The sequence below is a fragment of the Hydra vulgaris genome, chromosome 06, assembly GCF_038396675.1.
Source record: "Hydra vulgaris chromosome 06, alternate assembly HydraT2T_AEP".
Taxonomy (NCBI): Eukaryota; Metazoa; Cnidaria; class Hydrozoa; order Anthoathecata; family Hydridae; genus Hydra; species Hydra vulgaris.
Genome location: NC_088925.1, coordinates 32,052,501 through 32,080,252, shown reverse-complemented (window position 1 = coordinate 32,080,252; position 27,752 = coordinate 32,052,501). Strand labels below are relative to the sequence as shown.

Sequence of the window (27,752 nt, the reverse complement as noted above, 5' to 3'; positions counted from 1 at the left end):
TTTGGCTTTCATTAAGCTATCCATAATTTCATGAAGCTATCCATAATTTCATGATGCTATCCATAATTTCATGAATATATCCATAATTTTATGAAGCTATAATAACCATAATTTTATGAAGCTATAATAACCATAATTTCATGAAGCTATAATAACCATAATTTCATGAAGCTATCCAGTGGTGTACACTGGATTTTTAGATGTTTGAGTTTTGACACTTACAGGCATTTTGCAAACTCTAAACTTTTGTATGCTTATGCTTATATAAAAAAGAATGTTTTGCAAAGAATTGGGGTGATTGGAGCTTGGGAACAAAAAAACCCTAATTTTTGGGCCCACCCAGCCCTTAATGTGGGATCAATGAGTTTATAAGATATTTTCTTTACTATTTTAATCTAAATTCTAATTCATCAACAAATTTTAAGTTTCATAATCTCTTAGTGTTCAGTTTTTATGACCCTGCAATGTTTACAGCCCCCTCAAATTGAGGGGGGTTAAAACTTTATATGGTCATAGTTTTTGAAAAATAAGAAATTATTGCATGAAATTTGAAATTTGTTAATGAATATAAATTTAGATAAAAATAGTAAAGAAAATATTTTATAAACTTGTTGCTCCCACATTAAGGCTGGGTGGGCCCAAAAATAAAGGTTTTTTTGTTCCCAAGCTCCAAACGCTCCAATTCTTTGCAAAACATTCTTTTTTGATAAAAGCATAAACATACAAAAGTTTGGAGTTTGCACAATGCCTGTAAGTGTCAAAACTCAAACATTTAAAAATCCAGTGTACACCAATGCTATCCATAATTTATGGTGTTTATCATTAAAAAAATTTTTAATTTAACAAATGTCTGTGGAAAATCGCAGTACTTAGTTTGAGAAGGGAAAAATTTGCCTAAATAAAAATTATATATTTTCTGTTTTAAGAGACATAAATGTTTTTTTATTTTCCCATCAGTGTTTATGCATTTTGCTCCAAGGATATACCTTAGGAAATACCAAGATTTTTGTGCTATAGGAAAACCATGTCAAATCATGCTTTAAATTGAAAAAGTTATCATTTTAGCATGTACATGCTTTGTTACATCTGGAAAATCATCTTACAGAAGGTAGTGTTGCACTTGATGTTGGTTCAGGAAGTGGTTATCTTACTGCATGTATGGCTTATATGGTATATTTTTGAAGTGTATTTAGAAAATTTAATTTATGATTGATAATTTGTTGTTACCATGATTTATTATTACATTATTATGTTCTTAAATATGAATATACTAATTTTCATTTTTCAAAACCACTAATTTAAGGTAGGAAATACTGGAAAAGTATATGGAATTGATCATATTGGTGAGCTTGTGGAACAATCCGAAATCAACATTATGAAAGGAAACAAAGAACTTATTACAAATGGTGTTGTTAAGCTAATTAGTATGTTTTTTTGTTTTCGAGTTAACAAGTTTAATAATAAAAACTGGAATTTGGAATTTAAATTGTCATTAAAAATATTACCATTGTAAATAAATGGTTTAAAAATGTTATTGGAATTTAAATTGCCATTACATAAATGGTTTTAAAATGTTATTGGAATTTAAATTGCCATTACATAATTATAAGAAAATCATAATTGCTATAGAAAGTAGTAATTAATAAAGAATATTTTCTTCATTTTATAGAGTAAAAGCGGGTCAAACCGATCATTCTATTTTTTCGATCACTGATTGAAAAATTTAAATAAAACTGGGACTGATAGGAATATTTAAAAAATAAAAACACCAGAAGAAAGAGAATCATCTCCTCTATTCAAATGTGTCAAAATAAAATCCAATTCATTTTTCAGTCATTTTATTTTTATAAAAGTTTAAAAGAGAGTTGTAAAAATTTGCTGTTTTCTTTTATTTGCTATCGTAATATTTCGGGAACCAAAATTCGTTTAAAAATAATTTTACCTCTATCTTGTAGAAAATTTAATTTTAATACCGATTACATAATTTTTTTTCGTTTTATAGTTAAAAATTAGACAAAAAAGTAACAAAAATTAATATTAAATTTTTTCTGGTAAAACCGATCATTCACATATTTACTTTAAATTCCTTTATTAAGTAGTATGTAAACTTTTAAATTAGGTACCTTGGTGAATTAAATTATTGGATTTTCTCATGTGTTAGTTCCGGGTTCTTCCTATGTAAAGTTATTTTACAAAAATGACTCAATGGTATTTATTAATTATTCACTTTGAAGATGACAACAAGTAAAAAGTAATACAATGAAGAAGATATAGAAAAGTTAAATGATATAAAAGAAAAAAATACTTCAATCAGAAAAGCTGCATTCAAATATGGCAACTCTAATAGGTCGCAAGAACAACAACAATGCTAGCTTCAAGGGATCAGGATCAACAACCGTACTCTCACAGCAAACAGAGTAAATTATGGTGCATGCGTTTAAGTTCCTATGTGATTGGGATTATGGTTTAACACGAAATAATGTCATGGACTTCGTATGCGGTTACCTTCTTCATACATATCAATCAGGCCTATTTGCTCAAACAGGTGTATGAGAGCGGTAAGTGTTTTACACGTTTGCACGCTATTGCTGGTTTTGAATATACTGGACTATTTCCACTTAACAAAAACAAAATCAATCAACAGGCATTAGCTATCTCCAAAACGTTTAATCAACCGACGTCTTCAACGCCATTGCGAACAATAAAGTTTTTAGCATTATCTTCTGAACCAGCAACAGCAGCTTCGAGGTTCGACAAGCACAGAGCACTACATGAGAGAATGAAAATCGAAATGGAAAATGAACTAAAGAGTTTTTTTCAAGAAAAAAATCAGTCTCATATAAAAATCGAGGCAAAACTAATATTCCAAATTTTTTTTTGTTGTAAAAAATGTAAACCTTTTTTATATAAAAAATATATAAAAATATATACATTTACATATATAAAATGTTAAATTTATTAAATGTATTTTATATTGATCGGTTTTCATATTTTCAAATACAATTAAAGAAAAAAAAAATAATAAATAATGTGCTTGTTGGTATTTTTTATCTTATTTAAAAAAAATAGTTTAAAAATTTTTAAAAATAATTAAGTTACTTGATTTTTATTGTTTGGTGATCAGTTTGACCCACTTTTACTCTAATTCATTAATAAATAAGGAACAGATTTATGGAGAAATTGATTTTATGTACTTTTAATACAAAATAACAGGTTTAATAGTTAAAAATTTATCATTAACCTGAGTTTAACTCCCAGTGCTACTAGAAATGTAGTTGAGTTGGAACTATGTTGAACTCTTATGTGCACTCTACTGCTGCATCACTTTACTGAATGAAATGAATGAAAAGGGTTAATGTATAAAATAAATTATAATGTATAAAATAAACTATAATGTATAAAATAAATGTTCAAAATGCTTCATCAAAATCAATGTTGAGTCATCTTTTCTTTACTCAACTGTTATCATGGATATTTTGTTAAAGAACTAATAAAAAACTGTGATCAAAAAATTCTTTTACAAAAGAATTGCAAACAAATGGAGCTCGTTACCAGATGAAATAGTAGATTTAACATGAACAAATGAGTTCAAAGCAAGACATCACAAAATAAATGTATTTATATAAATGTACATTGGGTAGAAATCTTTTTGTCTTCTTGCTGACAAATGTGCTTTTTACACATTGTGCTGCTACAATTTCTAATTGAAACCATTACTTCCATATCTATCACCAAAATAATTCTCCAGAAAGCAGGCATCTGTTTACTACTGCTAGAAACCATTGTAAAAAGGTTTTGTCTAATGCCAAAGCTCGCTATTTTCAGGTCACAAAATCTCATATTTCATCTAAAAGAATATGCTCTCGTGAATTATGGAGAAGGTTCAACAGTATCTATAACAAGGGTAAGTCTGTTATTTCACCTCTCTTGTATGGTTCAGATTTTGTCGCCTCACCTAAAGGCAAAGCTGAATTGCTTGAACTTCTCATATGTATCTCTTGTTTCCGCTAGTCATGTTCTACCTGATATAGTTGACAAACAGGTTAATCTATTGACTGAGCTTTGTATCACTCCAGCTTCTGTATCTAAAGTGATTTCCTGATTAGATACCTCTATAGCTTGTGGTCCGGACAACACACCTGTTATAGACTTGCAGAAGTGTTCTTCGGAACTATCGTCTATACTTTCAAAATTATTCAACAAGTGCTTATCAGAGTCTTGGCTTCCAGCCTGCTGGAAAGTGGCATCTGTTATCCCTATTTTCAAAAATTCTGGAGAGCGATCTGATTTATTAAAGAAGATGAAGACTAATGGGATGGTAATTTGTCTAATTACCATCCCATTAGTCTTCTTCCTATCATAAGCAAGGTTTTTAAATCTTTAATTAACACTTAATCTCTTATCTTGAATCTAATAACTTACTTTCTGATCATCAATATGAATTTGGATCTTCTCATTCTACTGCTAATTTGTTAACAGTATTAACTGATAGGTTTTATGGTGCGTTAGATGGATGCAGAGAGACTAAGGCTATCCCTTTCAGCATTTCAAAGCCTTTGATAAAGTTTGGCAAGCTGTTCTTCTCCATTAACTCTCTTCTTATGGTGTATCAGGTAACATCTTTAAGATTATTGAATTTTTTCTTACTAATGGTAGTGTAAAAGTTGTCCTTGATGGACAGCACTCTTCTTTATATCCTGTTACTTTAGGGGTTCCTCAAAGTTCTATGTTTGGCCCTATACTTTTTTAATTTACATTAACAATCTCCCAGAAATTCTTACATCTAAGGTGATATTATTCGCTGATGACTACTATTTATTTTTGTTTTGATAAAAAGCCAACACTCTCTAATTATTTGGAGGGGGCATTTGAGCTTGAAAAGGATCTCACATCAGCTACAGTATGGGGCTCTCAGTGGCTGGTGAACTTTAACTCTGATAAAGCTCAATTTTTTCAGCTAATCATTATCGCAATAATCTAGATCTTCCAATATTTATGAGCGATAATGTATTCGATGAGTTATCTACCTTCATCTTCTAGGATTAACTCTTACTTTCAATATTTTTTGGAAACCATGTATAAAATCCCTTGTAAAATTAGCATCTGCTAAGGTTGCATCTCTTTATCTTGCTTGCCACTTTCTTTCTCAGGATTCTATTCTTGATCTCTATAAATCTCAAATCTGTCCTTGTATGGAATACTGTTGCCATATCTGTGGCGGATCTTTAAATGATGTCCTTTTTCTTACAGACAAAATGCAAAAACACATTGTATATGCGTGGTGGTTGGACATGCTCTTGCAGCCAACCTCTGACCATTATCACATTGTTGTAATGTTGCTTCTCTTTATCTTTTCTATTAATACAATAATAGCCACTGCTCTAAAAAGCGTCTCTTGTGCCATTTACTAAAATTCATTCTCGTGGTTCTCTTCAAGTCTCAAAAATAATTGAAATAAAATATATAATGAATAAGTATTGAAACTTACCTTGACCTGTGTTATATGCATCATGATAAGTTCATTAATCCACATATTTTTAAGTGTATTTCCAAATGCTTTTTAAGTTTTTATACTGATTGTAATTAATCAACATATTCCAAGTATTCTAAATATTATTTACAACACCCGTATTTAATTATGTATAAATTATTTTTTTATTCATAACTTTAAAAGGTAGACAAAATGTATAGTAAAAACGCCGTTATTGGTACAACTACATCATGGAAAATGTCTATTGGAAAAAACTTCTTGAGAATTGAGGTTTTTCCAGTGATTTTAGGGATTTTCTTGGCAACTTGCTTGTAAAATTCATTTTTCAAAATTTGAAAATCATTTTCTGCAATGCATTCCAACAACAACAAATATTATATTAAAAAATTAGCAAGAAATAGAGTACAATCTAAAAAAATAACAAACTTGTTTGGTTTGACACCCGATAATGTTATTTCTTTAAAAGTTTTTCACTTTTTGGCTGAAAAGGTAAATAACGAATTAAGTCTTACTGCAAACTCTTCTTCAAGTAGTACATGTGCTTTGTCAGCACAAATATTGAGAAGCCACCTACGTTAGTTATTTTTAAAATTTTGATCAATTACGGATTTAGCGGTAAGTCTTTTATCTTTTTTTGTTTGGTATTTTACATCAACTGAATTACGTGATCACATTGACTAAAATCATTTTTTACTTATCTACTATCTTTTCTCAACTATTTTCTTTAAAAGACCACCTCTGAAATATAAGTTTAATACAAAAAATGTTTTATGATTATAACAAACTGTTACTAGATATTTATTAAATGAGGAAAATAGGTTTCTTTACTTTACTGCTTGCTTTTAATTAAAACGTAAATTAAATAAGTTTAATAACAAGAATGTTTTTTTTATTACAACAAACTGGTACTAGAAATTTTTAAAACAAGAAAACTGGAGTCACTGCTTGCTTGAATTTAAAATGTAAAAACAAATTTAAATGTTCGAATGAACCATAGTCATAATAACATTTTTTTGACTATGAATGAAAAAATAATTTTTGCTATTCTTCGATGCCACGATAGCGTGCAAGCGCTTGCGATTAATATTTTTTTTGTAATTAAAGACGTTAGTTGTTGTTTTTTGCTAAGATTTTGTAATTGTAACTTTATTTTGCTATTCGATTTGTGTCTAAAGAAAATTAATATTAACTAAAAAAATGAACTTGCAATAAATGTGAAATATGAAATTTATGAGTTCATGTTTACTATTTTCAAACCTTTTTTTTTATTCAATTTACTACACGATGGTGTAAGGGTTCATCCATAAAGGACGTCAAGCAGAATTCAAATAATTAAGTAGATGATTGGCATTCTTCTGCAGAGATTTTCATTGAACATAAATTGCTATATTACTTTAAAAATCGCCATTTAATGCCCACCATTGAAAAAGAAATATATATTCAAAAGAATTCCCTTAAAATGAAAGTGGCAATGATATATTAAACACATTTTATTATCATGGGAGGGGAAGGGGGTTAGCATTGAGAAATTTTTTTACAAATTCCCAATTTCGTCAAAACGCTGTATCAAGTTTATTCCTGGTTAACATCCTGACCAATTGGTAAATCTAAATATTCTTTCAGCTCTTGTACTGAAATAAATGACCTTTTCTTTGCCTCAGTTGCAATTATTCAATTTTTACAAGGTTTCGTTTTTCATTTTCAGCCTTTTTGAGAATAAGAAAAAATAATTCTTCTGTTAAAAATTTTATTCACACCCACTTTTGAAAAAAAATATACGTTTTTGATTTCTGCAAAGATTCACCGGCTTGTCTTTTGAAAAAAAATATACGTTTTTGATTTCTGCAAAGATCCACTGGCTTGTCTTTTGAAAAAAAATAAACGTTTTTGATTTCTGCTAAGATTCACCAGCTTGTCTTTTCTCATAAGTTATTTATTGCTCTTAAGTTGTTCTTAGAATTCTAGAATAGATATCAGGTTAAAGAAAAAGTTTTTGTTACTAATAAATATCAGGTTATAATAGATATAATCAGAATAATTCTATCAGGTTGAAATATTTACTTTAATGAGAAAAAATTCCTTTTTCTCATTAAAGTAAATATTGTAACCTGATAGAATTTTTTTTTTTTTAAACATGATAGAATTTTTTTTCTTTTTAAACATTTTCTCTTCCAACAAGGCTGCAAACAACCACTAATTAAAGTTGGAAGTTACTAGAAGGAAAAAGACGAATATTGTAGAGCAAGATAATAATTGACGGATGACTTAAAGGATTACAAATTATATGAATCAGGAAAACAAGATGAAGGAAGCGAATTCCAAAGAACTGATGTTCGAGTAAAAAACTAGACGAATAAGAGTTTTTAAAGCACTTAGGAACAGTCACAGAAAAAGAATGAAATTTAATTGAATGATAAGTAACACGAGAATGAATTTTAGTAGATGGCACAAGAGACCCTAGCTTTTTAGAGCAGTGCCCATTATAGTATTTGTAGAAAAGAGAAAGAGAAGCAACATTACAACGATGTGATAATGGTTGGAGGTTGGCTGCAAGAGCAGGTCCAACTATGTTTACAATGCATTTTTGCACCTTGTCTAAAAGAGAAAGGGCATCATTAGAAGATCCGCCCCAGATATGGCAACAGTATTCCATACAAGGACGGATTTGAGATTTATAAAGATAGAGAATAGATTTATAAAGATAGAGAATAGAAGTAAGAAATTGTCGAGCCTAATAAAGAGATGCAACCTTGGCAGATGCTAATTTTGCAACAGATTTGATATATGGTTTCCCAGAAAGATCAGAAGTAAGAGTTAATCCTAAAAGATGAAGAGTGGATAACTCATCGAGTAAATGACTGTTCATAAATTTATGAAGATCAAAGTTATTGCGATAACGATTGACTGAAAAAAATTGAGTCTTATCTGTATTCACCAGCCACTGTGAGCCCCAAGCTGTAGCAGAAGTGAGATCCTTTTCAAGCTCAAATGCCCCCTCCAAGCAATCAGAGAGTGTAGGCTTCTTATCATGACAAGAATAAATGGTAGTATCATCAGCAAACAATACCACCTTAGATGTGAGAATATCTGGAAGATCGTTGATGTAAATTAAAAAGAGTATAGGGCCAAGGATAGAACCTTGAAGAACCCCTGAAGTTACAGAATAAGAATAAGCTGTCCATTGAGGACAACTTTTATACTATGATTGGAAAGAAAGGGTTCAATAATCTTAAAGATTTTTTAAATACACCATAAGAGGAAAGCTTATGGAGAAGACCAGCGTGCCAAACTTTATCAAAAGCTTTTGAAACGTCAAGAGCGATGGCCTTAACCTCTCCACCTTTATCTAATGCACGATAAAACCTATCGGTTATTACTGTTAGCAAATCAGCTGTAGAACAAGAAGATCGAAATCCATATTGATGGTCAGAAAGTAAGTTATTAGATTCAAGATGAGAAATTAAGTGTTTGTTAATTAAAGATTCAAAAACCTTGCTTATGATATGAAGAAGACTAATGGGACGATAGTTAGACGAATCAGATTGCTCTCCAGAATTTTTGAAAATAGGGATAATGGATGCTGCTTACCAGCAGACTGGAAGACAAGACTCTAATAAGCATTTGTTGAATAGTTTTGAGAGCATAGACAACAGCTCCGGGACGCTTCTGCAAGACAATAACAGGTATATTGTCCGAGCCACAAGCTGTAGAAGAGTCTAAGCAGAAAATCATTTTAGATACAGAAGCTGGAGTGATACAAATGTCAAGCAATGGATCCACCTGTTTGTTGGCAATATCAGGTAGAACACAACTAGCAGAATCAAGAAATGATATTGATGAAAAGTTTTTAGCAAACAATTCGGCTTTGTCTTTCGGTGAGGTGACAAAGTCTGAACCATACAAGAGAGGTGGAAATATAGATTTGCCCTTATTATTAATACTATTAAAAATTCTCCAGAAGTCACGAGAGCCTAATTTTTGAGATGAGATACAAGATTTCATGACCTGAGAATAGCTGGCTTTTGCATTAGACAAAACCTTTTTATAATGGTTTCTAGCATTGATAAACAGACCTCTGTTTTCTGGAGAATTGTTTTGCTGATAGATATGGAAGTAACGATTTCGATTAACAATCGCAGCAGCACAATGTGAGGAAAACCTTGGAGGAGAGTGAGGCTTGACCTGGAATTGTGGAGAGGGAACAAAGATTCAATGCCAGCCTGAATCCACGAAGTTATGTAAGAAGCACATTTGCCAACAGGAAGATAAAAGATTTCTACCCAAGGGCCATCACGAAGAAAATCACGGAAAGAGTCCCAGTCAGCTTTAAGGTAGCTGTAAGAGGTACGATAATAGGGGGATTCAGGTGATGAAGAAGAATGAGATATTAGTTTTAGAGAGATCAAACTGTGATCAAAAGCACCTAAGGTTAAATGTGGAGAAACTGAGCACTGACTTGGATTAGAAAGAAGACATAAGTTGTGTAGAGAAGGTAAATGATTTGGGTTGTCTGGAAAGCGAGTTGGAAAGTTGACTACTTGAGTTAGGGATTGAGAAAGGTAAAAGTTGTGGGCTTTAATGCCTGCAGAGTCACTGACACTAGAGCCAAGCCATTCAGTGTGGCAAGCATTAAAGTCACTGACAACAACAATATTGGCTGATGGATAAAGAGAGAGGGCTTGGTCAATATGATCAGAAATAACATCAAAAAGAGTGCACTCTTGAGATGAAGGAGAGTGATATAGAACAAAGAGAAAGGCAATAAAGTGAAATAGTGCTAAACAAAAGCACATGTAATAATAATTTGTGGATTCAAACCTAGTTTCATGACAAATGGGTGAATTCTTATGAATGTAAATGCCCAGGCCAAGCATATGACTATTGGAGTCTTTACTAATTAAAGGAAGATAACCATCAACACAACCATTTTTGTCATCTTACTTACGGACCAGTCGCAAAAACTCCGATAGTCAAAAAAAACAAAACAATAGATAACTATCCCACTTTGAATGTTACAGTTTAACCAAATAAAATGTATTGACTTCTGATAAGTTCCATGTATCAAAATGAATTATATAATTTAAAAATGGGGTGTAATATGTGATAATTCATCCCATATTACCTCATAGGTGTGCAACAGACCAGCTTATATTGAAAGCTTCCATGTAATGAGCATGACTATAATTATGTCATCAGCCACTTTAAAGATTATTAAGAATTTAATTATATAGACTAGCTGTCCTGGCGTTTAAAATACAGGCCTTGGTAAGTCTATTCTGCACTGACCATTTTTTTACTTATTCCTTGCGTCAATATTTTTTTCAATAAACAATAACAATGAACCAGTAAACAATGACTATTAAACCTAACAACAATTATAAAGACTTCTGCAAAAAATTTATTTTAACTTGAAAATTTTATCTCTTATTTAAATTACTAGCTGTCTGGACCAATAAAATACAGGTTTTGATAAGTCTATACAGACCATTTCTATACTTATTCCTTCAATATTTTTTAGTAAGCGGTAGAAAAGCTATACATATTGTCTAACTTTTAAAGTTATTCATTAAAAAATATTTTATAACATAATTAACTTTAAAAAGTTTAAAATGCTTCGTTAGTCATTGAGTGAACCGTTATTTTTAAACAGTTCAGATATTAGTGAAGCGGGTATTCCATATCATATTTAGAAAATTTAAAGTGTGTTAATTAATTATAATCAACTGTAATTACCAATTTAAAATCAATTATAGTTACAAATTTAAAAAACATTTCGAATTACACTTTAAGATATGTAAAATAATGAACTTACCATGACCCATATAATACGGGTCATAGTAAATTTATTCCACACCCATCATTTCTATGCTTATTCTATATATAGTCATTTCATTTCAATAATTCTTAGTAAGTGGTAGAAAATAAAAATCTGTCAAATCTTTGCTTTGAGTTAACAATTAATGTTCAGTACTTTATAACTTCTTATTGAAAAATTGTAAACTTTTGTTTAAAAAAAGCGGTCATAGACTTATAAATTTTTTTCTTTTTTAAGTTTCCATTAAGTTTTCCAACAAAATTGTTTTCCAGACCATCTGCAGATTATTAGGATCCTTGTCCCGTTAATTAATTTTGAAGAAAATAAAAGTTTGAATATAAAATCTTTTTTCCTATAATAAAAAAAAATTGACTCCTAATTGTGTGATAAACGGGCAGACTTAACTAATTACCTAATACAATAATAACTTAAGTATCTCTATCATATGTGCAAAAAATTTCTATCTCTATTTCGATGTTTACTGAAATTTTAAGCTTTTTCAAAAACTCTCTCTCTTTTGTATATAATATCTTTATATATGTTATGTATAAAACATCAATAGAACTTTAAAAATCTTTTATTTTATATTTTAAAAAATTGGAAAAAATTAAAAAAAAATTGATGTGCAAGAGACAGGATTTGAACCCTTGCATACTTTGTAAGCGCAGCGAGCAAACCACTTTAATAAGAATTTTAAAAAATGTTTTTTTTTTTTTTTTAATTGAAAAAAGTTTAAAAAAAATAAAATTGAAAGCACACAGATTTGAACCATAGCATTTCACTTTAGATTACTGCGAGCTAACCAGTTTGGCCACTAAGACATATTGTTCAAATAAATTTTTAACACTATTTAATAAACAAGAGATTTATAAAATGGCAAATATTCAAATTAAAATCAAGGTTGCTGCAATTTGAAAGTAAAAGCAAAAGCTTTAAAACTTGATATATGTTTTAACATTACACAATTTGAAGTTTACATAAGTTAGATTTTTGCATACACACTCGTTCACATTTTCTTATAAATAGTGCTGCGACTCTTTCTTGCCATTAACTTGAGTGTAATGGCTGTGTATATACGCACAAATGAGTAACAGTAGCAGCAGTAGGAGCAGCAGTGTTTAATACAATTTTAAAATATTATAGGATAAGGAACAAAACAGGACCAAGATTTTTACCTTGTGATATCCCAGTTTTCACTGGAAATAAAGATTGTTGTCTATGAAGGACAGCTTAATACTGCTTTTAGAAAAAAATGATGCAATCTTTCTCAAATAAACCATATGAAGTTTATGAAAACCAGCATGCCAGACTTTGGTTAAATGCTTTAAAAAGTCAAAAACATTTGCCCTTTCCTTACCATTACCATTAGACACCACTAATATTTTAGTGATACCACTATTATTTTAATAACACTACTAACATTTTTAGTTACTCCACTAATATTTTAGTGACATCACTACACTGGAAAATTTTATAAAATTTTAAAGCCTGGTTGTTGTTTTTTTTCCTTCAGTTTATTTAACAAAAATTTGTAGTTTTTGTATCTTTAAAGCTGGAGATGGTCGGTTTGGTTATCAAGAAGGTGGACCTTATGATGCAATACATGTTGGTGCTGCTGCTCCAGAACTTCCTCTACCAGTATGTTTATTTTTTTTTAAACATGTTTTTTCTTAGTTTTATCTAAATGTTTTGCAAAGATATTGTATTATTAAGTATAGTGAATAATTAGTAAATTTTATTTTTATCTTTATAAGGTAGATTTTTTAATTTTGTCATTCATTAAATGATTTTACACATCAATAAAAACGTTTTTTCTTGAAGTTAATTTTAGAAAAAATATTTCTTACAAGCTAAACTTGATATCAATTAAGTCAATCAACTAAAATTGATACAAAGTTTAATCACCAACTTGGTATAACTTGATATCAATTAAGTCAACCAGGAACCATATTCTCATACTTATCATTATTCACAGAATTTTTTTTTCAAACTATACTAAAACATTAGATTTGTTTTAAAAAGATTTTGTTTTTGTTTTTATTTGATTTTAATCTATTTGAGTGAAGTTTTTGACATTACTTCATTTACAAATGCTGGAATGATTTTTTGAAATTATGTTTCATAAATGCAGAGTTAAGAATATCCCCCAGGTTACATTATTAAAAGATTTTAAGGCACAATCCTAATGTTTTTATGTTGAAATCATGATAATCTAATTGGTTTTATACCTTGAGAAATAAATGTTGTATTAAATAACGCCATGTGACATTGTTAGGTTATTTGTAACACAACATTTTCTTTCTGTAAAAATGATGATATTTTATTATGATATGTTTTTTAAAACTGAGTTATGAATGATAACAATAAATGGTTCAATGCATTCAGAACGTTAATATTGTTGTCAACTATTAATGATGACACTGTTAATAACTTATGATTTTTAAGATTATATCCTTCGACCATATAAACTGATAGACACGCCGTAAGTTAAATATTTTGAAACCAACATCTTTTAGCACGTGATGTCACGTTTGGGCAAAAGAAAACACAATAGAAACAAAGTAATGTTTAAAAAAAACGTTAAATGTAAAATTTTGAAGTAAACATTATTTTTTAAAATTATATGAAATTTATTATTTTATTATTTGTATCAACTTTTAATGCATTCTTAGATTTCTTAGAATAAAAAACATAACAGTTAATACAATTTTATGTTTTATTATACATTACATTAATATACAAAATAACTTCTTATTGATTCGAAAATAAAAGTATATGTTTATTATGTCGTAAATCGTTGATCAAGTCAGCTGTGGTGCAATCGTATCTTTAAATATTTAGCAAAAATAATTTTGACTAAAGATATTATATAATTACCTTGAGGGTCTTCATCAAACATATGATCATGCAAACAACTAAAAAAAGATCTGTGCATATTAAGCAAACATTTGATCACTAATATTTCTATTATGTTTCTTTTATTTAAACTATCTGTTTGCTCTAATATTCTGAATTCTGTTTCAGCCAACTTGCATAAATAAAAAACATCAGGTGATGCGTTTATAAGGTCAGTCTTTGGATTTAAGTTATTTTGTTTCAGAGTCATAAGTGTAGAAGTATCTTCATCCGAAGTTAAGGCACAAATACATGGATTACATTTTACAACTTGTTTAACTTGCCGAGCTACAAACCCAGCAATATAGCTTACAACATCAACAATTTAAAATGATAGCATTTCAAATTTTGAAAGCTTATAATAAGCATGATCATTTAACTGAGACTGACTTTCAAAAATATCAATATCACCTCTAAAATTATCTAAGCATTGTATTCCGGATGGTACAATTTGAGACTTTTGGTTAGTACTTACAGTTAAAGTTGATATCGGTGTTTGATCTAAGCAATTTGCTTTTTGAAAACCAGTCACTTCACAATGAATCAAAAAACGTTTATACGCACTTTTAAATAGGTGAGCTGTTGGGTTGTTATTATAACCACCACAACTACGAATAGCACTAAAAAAAACTTCAAGATTGGGACAATTTATATGCTAAAACATATTTTAATATCAGTTCATTGCTAATAACATTTTCTTCATAAAAGGACTTCAAAGAATTCAGACTAATAATCATGCCAAGAAAACCCTTTTTTTTTCCTGTTGTATACATAAATTGTCCATCTGGTAATCCCCTAAGGCTTTTCAGATATTCAATTATTTTCAAAATTAAATAAAATATTTTTTTTTTGTTCCAATTTTGTATGCCACACTTCAAATTTTTTGCTAGTAAATTCCAACTATCTAAAATATCAAACGCGACATTAATGTTAGTAACAAAAGTTTCAGTTGGTTCACTATTCTTAAAATTTAAAGGGTGGTTTGTTTGTCTTAAGTACTTTAATGCTTTTGCCTCACTTAAACTTAAAGTCTGAGCTGCAATTTTTACTTTCATTTTTTCCTGAACCCAGTCAATGTGTTAGTTTCTAATTTTTGTAGCAAGGTGCAGACCTTCACTATTCTGTATATCTACTAATTTCTGCAAGTATGACCACTCTATAGGATTTCCATTAGTATCATAAATTGCTGGTCTACTTGCTAGTGCATTTCGTATGAGCTTTAACATGTGTGGAGGATCAGGTAAAATGTGTATTGGATGATTTGATACAGTGTGAGGAAACCAAGTCTTCATGTTTTCAATAGAGATATTGGATCCTAAAAAATTTGCCATACTAATATTTGAAGCGTCAATCATCAAAATCAAATGTAAGCAATATAATTTATGCATCACTTTCATAAATAAACTGTAGATGTTTAACAATATTTGCTTTTTCACAACCACCTAAAACCATCAATTAAAAAATGTGCAACAGGAAGTTTTCAACATCCATTAACACAGTTTACAATAAAAATTAAAGCTTCTTTTGCTTCGGGTAAACTATCATTATTAATATCAGCACCAAAATCAATGTACCAAAAAAATTTATGGCTGTCCATTTAATTTTTTTCTAATGGCTCATCTAGAATCAATGAACACACAACACGTTGACCAATTTTCTGAGCTTCTTTTCCATTGCTATGAAGAGTAACTAAAGCTTCTTTACTAAGTCCAGGGGAACAGTCAACACTTTCATACCATTTTTGTATAGTTCTTGGATGAGGAAGTGCATTATGAAATGTTATCCTAACATAACTATATGCTTTAGCAGAATAAAAGTTTAATGTTAAAGCAAAGCTTCATAACTCTAGTGAGTAATGCTTTTTAACTTTTCCTTATAAAATCCGACAAAATAACTGTTTTGTAGACTCAACATAGTTCCCTGTAATTAAATAGTTTAAATAAATTGATATATTATTAGTTACAATATTATATTTATACTTGATAACCCAATCAAGTAAAATGGGGTATTATTGATTGGGATATCAAGATGATAGTATAGTAAAAAGCCAAACAGATTTTGAGTAAATGATACACAACAACCCAAACACACACACTTGTAAAAATAGTTAAAATTAAAAGAAGAGTCATACACTAAACTATCACAATAGCATTACAATCATAACTACAGTTATTACTGTTATGACAAATACAATAATTAACTCATTGCTATTCCTACCGTAATTGTAATGAACTAAATTTTTTCCTAACTGTTATCTAATGATTAATGTTGTAAATTTTTAATCATAAAAACTTATTAAATTAAAACCATATTTCAACAGTAGTTTGACTAAAACAAAATAATCCCAAAGGTATAACTTAAATAAGTAACAAATATTTAAAATAATTAAATAAAAAAATGAAAAAAAAGGTCACAAACATAAATTTCGTTTAACAACTACTCATAATAAAAATTTGTATCATATCATAAGTGTTGTTGATATTTCTTCAGAAATCATACTTTTTGATTTAAGATGACAAATGAATGCAAGTCTTTAATCCTTTTATTAGATGACACATGGATTGCTGAAGCATTTTAATTGTCTTTTGTTTAGCAGCAAGTTTACTTATAGTTAATTTTAAAAACTTTTTACTGTTTTCTGGTGTTATCAGACCATTTTCATCAAAATATACCGTTTACCATTGGTTTTAGGATTGATTTGACAATTTTCATCATTAATGTTAAGGTGTTATATGTCACAAAAAGTAAACTCAAACATTTAAATCAATATATGCCATTGTAAAATTAATTGTAAAGTATGCTATTGTAAAGTAATTACATTTGACTTACTGTATTGAATCATTGGTGATATTATTGTTAAAATCAATGATATATCTGTCAACGTTATTGTTCCTAAAAATATATAGGTATTATGTTACAAAAAGTAAACTTAAAAATTTTAAATCAATATATGCCATTGCAAAAGGATTAGTTAAATTAGACTTACTGTATTGAATCATTGGTGATATTATTTGAAATAATACTTTGTCTGTTATTTGGTGGTTTTCTAGAATAAGAACTTTTTCTTAAATGTATTGGGAAATCAAATATAGAAGGAATTGCATCGTTTTTTAGTTTCTTTTGTGAACTCCACGGACTTCCTTCATAACAGTCACTTGTGAAATGTCTACCACAAAGTTTAGACTGTTTACTAGGAGTAAAACCATCCTTCCGCATAGCTTGTATCCATTTTCTCCTCAATTCTAGATCTTTCGGAAAACAACCAACAACAATAAAAATATTAAATAGGTATATTAAAATAATATATTATTTTAATTCGAAATATAACGTAGGATCTTAGTAAAGAACGATTTGTAACTACTTACCCATGAAAAGAAACCCCTTTTGTATATCTTTGAGTGCAATTATATGCAGAACAAGGTAAAACCATGATCTTTAGATACCTATATTCTATTTGAAAGTTAAAACTTAAACAAAATAATATACATAAGAAATATTAAAACTTTAAAAGGGCTAAATACATCAAGCTATTTTTGCCCAAAACCGATATTATAAATTGTTGAATGCCCAAACATGACGTCACGGGCTAAAAGATGTCGGCTTCGAAATTTTGTAAATATTAATTTACGGTAAGGTGTGTCTATCAGTTTATATGGTTGAAGATTATATCTCATGAAAAATAAGAAATAAAATCATAAGAAGTTGTATTTAATTTTTTTAAATTGTAAGAATTTATTTATAATCAATTTATTATAATCAATTTTTTTTTATTAGCTGTTAAATCAACTAAAGATTGGCGGTCGGCTTATTATACCCGTAGGACCTGAGGGAGGCAATCAAATTCTTTTGCAGTGTGACAAACTATCTGATGGTAGTATTAAGGAAACAAAACTTATGGGTGTTATCTATGTTCCATTAACAGACAAGTTTCACCAGTTGAAATCATAGATACTTAACTTTTTAAATGTATGTAGTTGTTTGAATATATAAGCAATACTCATAGAAAGAAACAATTTGACTGACTCATAGAAAAAAAGAATTTAAGTTCAAAAATATTCTTTTACAATTCCTAAAAAATTGATGTAAAATTTTTTCTATGCATTCCACTTTGTTTATGATTATTTCTAAATATAGTAAAATATAAAACAAAGTATAAATTTTCTCAGAGTGGTAACAAAGTTACCAGATTGCTATCCAAGACAAGTATTTTTGAGGTAGTTAATTTTAAAGTTCGAAAAAGTTATTTTAAGGATAGAAAAGGAGTTAATATCCTTAGTTTGAGAAAGAATACTGAACAACCCTATGTTGAAATATGTTGAATACAATTTTATGTTGCTTTGATAATAAGTCTTTTCAATAACTTTTTTAACACCTGAAGTTTTTCTCAATGTAAGTCAATGGAACTAAAAGTAAGAAAAAAAAGTATGATATCAAATCAAAGTTGAATAAAATTTTTTAACCTCAAGTTTTGTATTAAATAAAATAAGTTGTGTAATAAGGAAAATAATAAAATGAAATAAAATAAATAAAATAAAAATTGTTGAGTGTAATTAGCCATATTTATTATCTTTGAATTAATCAATATCTTTGTAATTAAACTTTAAATTATATCTTTGTAAGTTAAATTAACTCTATTTATTGTTCATTATTGAATGTAATTGCATTTTAGAACCTTGTTTAAAAGGGTAAGGCATCATTAGAAGAATTAGTTAAAATATGACAGCAACATTCCATACAAAGAACAAAGAGATATTTAAGATAAACTGCCTGTTCTAAGCAGTTATTAATATATTATATATATATATATATATATATATATATATATATATATATATATATATATATATATATATATATATATATATATATATATATATATATATATAAATACATATGTATATGTATATATATATATATATATATATATATATATATGTTAAATTTGTTAAATTTGATATATTTGTTAAATTTGATTAAAACGGCTGCGTATAAACTTATGCTTATAAACGTATAATGTGTAAATATATAATTACATCGAAATATATTTAAAACAAAAAGTTTTTACGCAGCCGTTTTAATTAAATTTAACAAATATAAATATCTTATAACAAGAATATGATTTTAAAAGATATATATATATATATATATTCATATATATATATATATACATATATATATATATATATATATATATATATATATATATATATATATATATATATATATATATATATATATATATATATACATATATATATATATATATATATATATATATATATATATATATATATATATATATATATATATATATATATATATATATATATATATATACAGGCCTTGTTACAAGATTTCGCTGCGTAACGCATTTCAAAGTAACTCAACTCACCAAATATATTTTGCATCGTTAGAAGTTATATTGCATCACTAGCGTCTTTTCAAGTACCGCATTGTAATTAAAGTTATTTTATTAACATGTTAAAAATCATACAGACAGTTTTTTTTTCTCACTAGAACAAAAGTTACAAATAAAATCTTAGTTCTTATTTGAAAAATCATTTTTATCATTTTTTTCAAATATGAACTAAATTTTATTTTGAAAAAAATATTTTTTTTATAAAACGTAACATAATATTTATTTTCCTATAATTTTACAATTGGTTTTTGGTTATTTTATTAACTGTTAATAAATTTTTTCTTATTTATTTTTCAAACTCTTTTTAATAGTGTTTTTAAACTATAAAGAGTTTTATCAGTTACCAATAACATATTTGTGATCATAGTTTATTTTCATAAATTAAACAAACGTCATTAAAACTTTACGTTATTGAATTGACAATAAACTTAAAATAAAATATCTTATTAATAAAATATTTTCATCAAAATAAATTGTGCATTTTTTAAACTATTATGACAAAAAATAGTTTATATATTTAAAAGGAATTTATATATTTATTTCCTTAAGATAAAACTTAAAACACTTTATTTACTTTAACTAATTTTTAGCAACAACAAAAAAATTATTAAACAAACTGTTTTTTTAAAAAAAAATCTATTAGTTTACAATTGCGGTTAAATGCTTTTACTTACGACTTTATTTCTTCTGAATAAACGTCACATAAACGATATCAAAAGATAATTTAAATATTCTAAAAGATGAAAGTTTTTGCGTAACGCAAAACTGCTGAACACATAGGCAAATCACCTTTTCGCAAGCAAAATGCGAGCTGCGTAATACTTCTTAACAAGGCCTGTATTTATGTATATATATATATATATATATATATATATATATATATATATATATATATATATATATATATGTATATATACACACACACTCCTAGTCGGCGCTTACAGGGACATGTTTTTTCTGTTCCTGTTTTGTTGTTTTGTTTTACTTTTTTTATACTATTTTATCATATTTATATATATTTTTTAATTTTTATTTTATTTCTATTATTGTTTATACATATTTAAATTTATTATTTTATTATGAAAGTATTTTTTTTATATTGAATTTTGTCATTTTTATTTATTATGTATTATATTTCATTTTTATTTTCATCTATTTACAAAAACGATTAATTACAGTAATATAACCATATTTAAACCTTGCCATAACCCTAACCCAAGCCTGAACTTGATGCTTACACAAACCAAATCCCCAGTCAATGTAGCAGCACTCTGTTGCGAGTCAGGCTATTTGATAGTTGATGTATGTACTTTTCGTTCTCTATAAAAGTTGCTTGCGGGGACATTTTTTTACAAAAAAAAATAATGCTTATGAGGACAAAAAATTAACGGCTACACTAAAATGTCTCCGATAATGCTAGTGTCCCTGTAAGTGTTTATTTTTTGTAATAATATTTCTTTCCACAGAAATTTCTTTAGTCAATTCAGTTTTAATTTTCTCACGAACCAATTTTATAATGATATATGAGTCATTTGGAGTGCATAAAAACAGTTATATCAATTTTTAATGCTTTAGTCTGGAAAGATTGAAGCATTTTTTTTTTTTAATTTTATCTTAATTCACCTCCCCAAGGCCAAGAAGGCCACTACAGTCACGGAGGCTACTTTAATTGTTGTTACAACCCTCTCTCAACTTTATAAATATGAAACACGAACCTTGATGAATAAGACCACATAACAGACACATTTGTATCATTATTTTTGAGTATAAATTGCAAAATTGTATGAGTTGCAATGCATTTTGGGATAATGTAGGTACAAAAAAAAACATACAACAAGCATTACAAGACAGAATACTTTCTCCAATGATAAGAAAAATAAATCATTTATTGGCTAAATATAGAATTACAATTTGTAAAATTAAAAGAGTTTCTGCAAGCAAGGAGTATTTATCAAAAAAAACTGTACAAGAAAAACTGAACAAATCAAATCCAGAAGTTTTTAAAAATTGAAAATAAAATCAGGTGACTGGATTCCCCATTCTTGTGAAATTTCAAATTGGGTGTTAGTAAAAGAAATTGTAATAAAACTATTACCACCTACAACAGTTTGTTCTCAACCTGTAGGTCGAATGGAGATTTGCCAGGGGTCACCTAAGACTATCAAAATATGGGGATTTTTGTCTCTATACTAATATGTAAAACATGATGTTATTGTATTACATATTGTTTTGTGATTAAACATAAAACTTTAGCTATGTTCAGTTTTTCATAATGAAAATAATTCCTGTATATGCGGAAATTTATATTGCGATATATAATTTTATATTATAACAATAGCAAAAGTACAGTTACTTAGGCCTATGAGCGTAAATAATTTTACAGTTGGGGTCGCTATATCATAGGGGTTGTATTAAAAGGGTCGCGGCAATGTAAAGGTTGAGAACTGCTGACCTACAACATCTTTAGAAATTGAAACTAATGCTTTCCTCACTCGCAGTAAATTGTGATCAAAATTGTGAAAAAACTTATTATTAAAAGTTTTTGAAATTTTTCAAAGTTTTGCCAGAATTATTGACTAAGAAACTTGAGAAAAAGAAAATAATTACAACAAATTTCAATGTGTCAATGTTACTAACAAAAAACATGCACAAAACAAAATGCACATAAATTTTAAAATGTTAGAGCTTGAATAACAATTGTTATTTTTGCACAGACTTTTTTTTATTTTTGCTTAATATAAAAGGTTGTGAAAGTTTTCCCTCATAATAACATTTTCATGTTTTTTTAACTCAACAATTTTTCAGGATTATTGAATAATAATTTAGTTTTTCATATTTTTCTTAATATATCCATAGGCTGAGTGTATTCATTTTGATCATGAAGTCTTAGCTACAAACTTTTTTTTCTTGAGTGGTTTTAATGAAGATTTTTGTTCTTTTAACACATTATCGATTTAATTATTTAATGAAGGTAGGGATAAATATCAGTAGCTCATCAAATTTAAAAATCCAATTTAAAAATTTTTGATTAAACAGATTGGCAACTGAAGACAAATTCAAAAATGACTTAAAAAGTTTTTTTTTCACTAAAACTTTTGAATTAATGACCTCCAAAATTTTAATTGCAAACTATTATTAAAACTGTTAATATGGTCTTCAGATTGTATATTAAAACTGTTAATATAGTCTTTGATAATGTATATGAATATTTCCTATCATTGTTGCATTGATCACCCATGTATAATACAATTTGTTAACTTTGTTTTTTTTTACTTATTTGCTTATTTTCTTTACTTATTTCATAACTTTACTTACTTATTTCTTTACTTATTTTCTTTACTTAATTATTTACTTATTTGTTTACATAGTTTAAAAATTATGTTTTGATTTGTTTGCGCCTTCAGTTATCCCATAATGTTTTATGCGTTAAGTCTGAAAAATTAATATCGAAATTGTGAATTGTTCGACTCGACAAACATAAAGATTTGGATTTAATTAAAAACTCCATTTAGTTATGCTATGTTAATACAGTTATGTATGCTTCTTCATGTTCATTTGTTACAAGTCAAAAAAATATATTCTTGTATTATATTTATAGAGGTTCAATGCTTCTTTCTAACATCTTTGAAACTCACTGACCTTGGCTGCCTTCTTAAAAGACTTAAATCGTTGTCTTCTTAAAAGAATACTAATAGAAACTAACTTGTTGAATTTGTCAATTTTTTTCAACTTGATTTTGTAAATTTTTTTTAATTATCAGAAATTACTATTTGTTAAAAATGTATACTGTGAAGTAATTTTGAAGATTATCATCTTTTTATATTTATATGAAAGTTGTCTTTTTTTGAAGGTTATCATTTTATATTTATATATAAGTTTTTTTTACTTTTTTTAAAGATCATTGTTTTTATAATTTTACAAAAGTTATTTAAATTTATTTTGAAGATGTATCTTTTTATAATTTTATAAAAGTTATTTTTACTTATTTAAAAAAAAAATTTTTTATATATATATTTATATAAAAGTAGCTTTTACATATTTTGAAGATTTTTTTTTTTTACATTTATTTTAAATTTTTATATTTGTTTTAAATTTTTATATTTATTTTAAATTGTTATCTTATTGAACTTTATAAATAAAGATTTTCAAAATTTTACATTAAAAATTATTTACTTGTTTATTTTAATGTATTTTGCATTTAGCTGTAATACTAATAAAATGGTTAATATGTTACTTGTTGCTAAAAAGGGGTTTGGTTTAGGAATCAGTGCTTTATTAGTATACAAGTTTAAGGAATATATTACTGAAAAGGTAACTAATTTTTTTTAACTTTTTGTTATCAAATGACATGCTTAGTATAATTTATCTTTTGTATTTTTCAGCCAATCCTAAATCCTGTTGCTTCAGAGGCGTTGTCAGTAAATTTGTCTTTGTCCATAAAGAAGTCTTTACCTTCCAGGTTAATTTTTTATTTCCAAAATGTAGATTAGAAGACATTTATTAAAATATAGTTATATAGTTGTTAAAATCTAAATTTAATAAAAAAAGTTATTAAATTAAAATATTATTATAATAATATTATTATATTATTATTTATTATAGTTTATCATTTTTATATAATTAATTTAAAAAAGTAATAAATTGTGTAATAGTTGTTCTTAAGTCATTAAAATAAAATTATTTATAATAGTTATAATTTGATTAAAGTGTTTATAAATAGGTAGTAACATTTGACTAATTTTAAGAATGAAAACCATGTTGTTGAACAGTAATGAATATATTAACAATACTGAGGCTAAGCTAAAAAATCAAAATGTAATTAAAAAACATGTAGCTAGATGACATTCAGTCATCTCCCTTGTATAAGTTAATGTTCTGTTTATTCCAACTTATTATTGCCTCCTAATAAAAATATCATTATGCTCATTTTACCACCTCCTACAAAATGATTATGCTCATTTTACCACCTCCTACAAAATGATTTCCCATTTCGAAATAGTTAGAATAATAAAGTTCAATTTTAATAATAAAGAAATTCATAGGACTTATTCTCAGGAAGAGAAAGTATTGTAAAGAAAATATTGCAATTTAAAAACCATAAAATATGTATTATAAATACATATTTTTAAAACACACAAAAAATGTTACACAACCTTGCCCTACAACCTAATTCTCCATTTTGAGTTTTTGTTTTAAAGGTAATCTACTGTTATAGTATTTATTTATTTAGAATTGAGCTATTATCTTTAATGAAAAGCGGATCTGAATATGATATATTAGTGATTGGTGGTGGAGCTACTGGCTGTGGTGTTGCTCTTGATGCTTGTACAAGAGGTTTCTTTGTTATATACAGATTATATGCTTACATTAAGTTAATTTATTAGGAAATATTTAATTCAACTATTGATTGAATTTTTTTTTAAAGCGCTTTGTAATTTTAAATAAACACCTATTTATTTTAACACTATTTTATGTCTTTTTTAAACTTGAAATTTAAACTATTTTAAACAATTATAATGGATTATTGGTCTATATAAAAATGTGACCTATTAAAAAATAATAAACGTATAGAAAAGTTTAAAAAATTATTTTATACTTTAATATTGAACTCATTCAAAGTTAATCAAAGATTATTGTTATGATTATTTTAAAATTGCTTCAAGAAGTTTGAAGTTTAAGTTAATAGTGCAAATAAAGAAAAAATCTTTTATTCACAAATAGCTTATCATTAAATGGCTTTTCTGCGAATGTGAAATGTGTTTTTCCTATAGAATCTCATATTTTTAAGTTTTCTGTGCCAAGATTTTTGCAGGCTTTTTATTACTTAGCAATTAAGCATTAGAAATTTAAATAAACGTTTTAAAAACAAAATAAAAGATAAATAAAGATAACAAAAAAATAAATGTTGAAAAATATAAAAATAGAAATATTTAAAATAAAAAAGAATTTCTATGAACAAAAAAGTGCTGATCTGAGTTTCGAAAAGTTTCAGAATGCAAAGTAATTTTTATATAAAAATATAAATATTTTGCATTTTATATAAACTTTATTTTTACTGCTTTTTAACTATTATTATTATTATTATTTATTGTTCAAAATACATCAAGTATTATAATTATTTAGTTTTTACTATATATATGTGTGTATATACAGCGGTGACCAAAAATTAAAGACCACTCATTTTTTAGTTGCTTTCTTAATCTTTAAATTAAAATTAAGAAGGTTCTAATTGACATATTAAATTTTTTTTTTAATACCTTGTTAATTAAAACATACAGATTAAAATGGTATAATTTTTTTAATCTAATTCTAATTAAATAGTGTTTAACTTATTAAAAAACTGATGAGTACTTATAAATCTTCTTTAAATAAATTGGACAAAATTTAACGACCACTTTTAAATCTTTAATTTGCACTTATTAAAACTAATAATCCATTATTTTTTTTAACTGTCTTAATTGCTTATTACGTTGGCTATAAAATAAAATGTCGAAACCTGAGTTTCGATATCAAATAAACATTTATTTTTTGAATTGCAATAAGGATATAAAAATATTGCAAAAATGCGTGCAAAGATCGAAGAAAAAGACAGATACGCGGCTCTTGTATTAAAAGAAGAAGGCTATAGCATGAGACAAATAGCAGAAAAGCTCGGAAGGTCTCACTCTTGCATTATTAACATAATTCAACGATACAAAGAGACCCGGTCAATTAATGATGGTCATAGGACTGGACGAAATAAAATTTCAAATGACCGTGATGTTCGCTCGTTAGTGAGATTAATAAAAGAAAACAGACAAGCATCATCTACAGACTTGTCTACAAAATGGACACTGTCAAATGGTCTGAAAGCAAGCCCTAGAACTGTGGGAAGGGTCCTCCACAATTTAAATTATTTATGGCGTGCTGCTGCAAAAAAACCACGCTTAAATAAAAAACAAAAATTTGCCAGGAAAGAGTGGTGCAAACTACATAAAAATTGGTCAACAGATTAGTGGAACCGTGTGGTCTTTAGTGATGAAATGAACGTTGAGGTAGACAACAGAGAACAGACAAAGGTCGCGTAATGTTGTGTAGATTTCCAAGCGAACGGTTCGATGAATCATGCATTTTGAAACGAACAAAACAAGTCAGTGGTTCAATAAGCATTTGGGTCTGTATAAGTGCCTGTGGAGTTGGCGTTTTTCATTTATTCAATGGTAGACTCAACAAAGAAAGGTACATCGAAATTTTGAAAAACTCGCTTATTCCTAGCATTGATTTATGGCAGTTGCAAGATGGATTTATTTTCCAGCAAGATAATGCGCCGTGTCATAAAGCGCATGTTGTTAGCGATTGGTTCGATTCTAATAAAATTCAAGTGCTTCCATGGCCTGCCAATAGTCCAGACTTGAATCCAATAGGGAATTTATGGTCGTGGCTTGATCACAAGCTTGGTAAAGAACAACTTTACAATTTGGAAGATTTGAAATCTTCTATCTCTCATCATTTGAAAAATGTGCCTGATGAAGTAATCAAAACTTTAATGAATTCAATGCCGGAACGAGTACAAGAGTGCTTGAAAACAAATGGAGGAACAACACGTTTCTAAATTATTTTTTTATTGCTTTTTGAAATATTTTTGAAACTGGTCTTAAAATTTTGTCCAATTTTTTTTCCCATTTATATTTTTTACTAGTCAGTTTTTTAATTTTTTAACATTATTTTTAAAAAAATTATAAACTCTTTTATAATAAATATAAAATACAATAAAATTCTTTCTAAAAATGTTTTTCTTTTTTTGATACCTTTTTCTAAAATAAAATTATAATAAGGTTAAAAATAAATTTTGAAAAAAAAAAGAGTGGTCTTTAATTTTTGGCCACCGATATATATATATATATATATATATATATATATATATATATATATATATATATATATATATATATATATATATATATATATATATATATATATATATATATATATATATATATATATATATATATATATATATATATATATATATATATATATATATATATATATATATATCAAACCTCTGAATTAAGGTATCCGGCAATGCTGACCTAAATTCCAACCTAAAAGTGTTTGAGGTCTGCAAAAAACCTTGTTTCCTGTTTTCCGAC

General features: G+C 27.2%; 2 protein-coding genes across 5 annotated transcripts in view; both read left to right on the top strand.

The window, feature by feature from the left end:
* Positions 1-23,404, top strand: part of LOC100205307 (protein-L-isoaspartate(D-aspartate) O-methyltransferase) — a 44,614-nt gene extending 21,210 nt beyond the window's left edge. The window contains exons 5-9 of one of the 2 annotated variants that reach the window (XM_065799868.1): positions 1,066-1,170; positions 1,304-1,424; positions 12,859-12,944; positions 17,976-18,150; positions 23,220-23,404. In XM_065799868.1, coding sequence (XP_065655940.1) covers positions 1,066-1,170; positions 1,304-1,424; positions 12,859-12,944; positions 17,976-18,149 — 486 coding nt within the window. In that variant the 3' untranslated portion in view covers position 18,150; positions 23,220-23,404. Of the gene's footprint in view, positions 1-1,065; positions 1,171-1,303; positions 1,425-12,858; positions 12,945-17,975; positions 18,168-23,218 lie in introns of both variants that reach the window. The other variant, XM_065799869.1, reaches the window with a different exon arrangement.
* A 402-nt stretch (positions 23,405-23,806) lies between these two features.
* Positions 23,807-27,752, top strand: part of LOC100203459 (glycerol-3-phosphate dehydrogenase, mitochondrial) — a 70,343-nt gene continuing 66,397 nt past the window's right edge. For all 3 annotated transcript variants that reach the window (XM_065799865.1, XM_065799866.1, XM_065799867.1), the window contains exons 1-3: positions 23,807-23,931; positions 24,003-24,079; positions 24,851-24,954. In XM_065799865.1, coding sequence (XP_065655937.1) covers positions 23,839-23,931; positions 24,003-24,079; positions 24,851-24,954 — 274 coding nt within the window. In that variant the 5' untranslated portion in view covers positions 23,807-23,838. The remainder of the gene's footprint in view (positions 23,932-24,002; positions 24,080-24,850; positions 24,955-27,752) is intronic.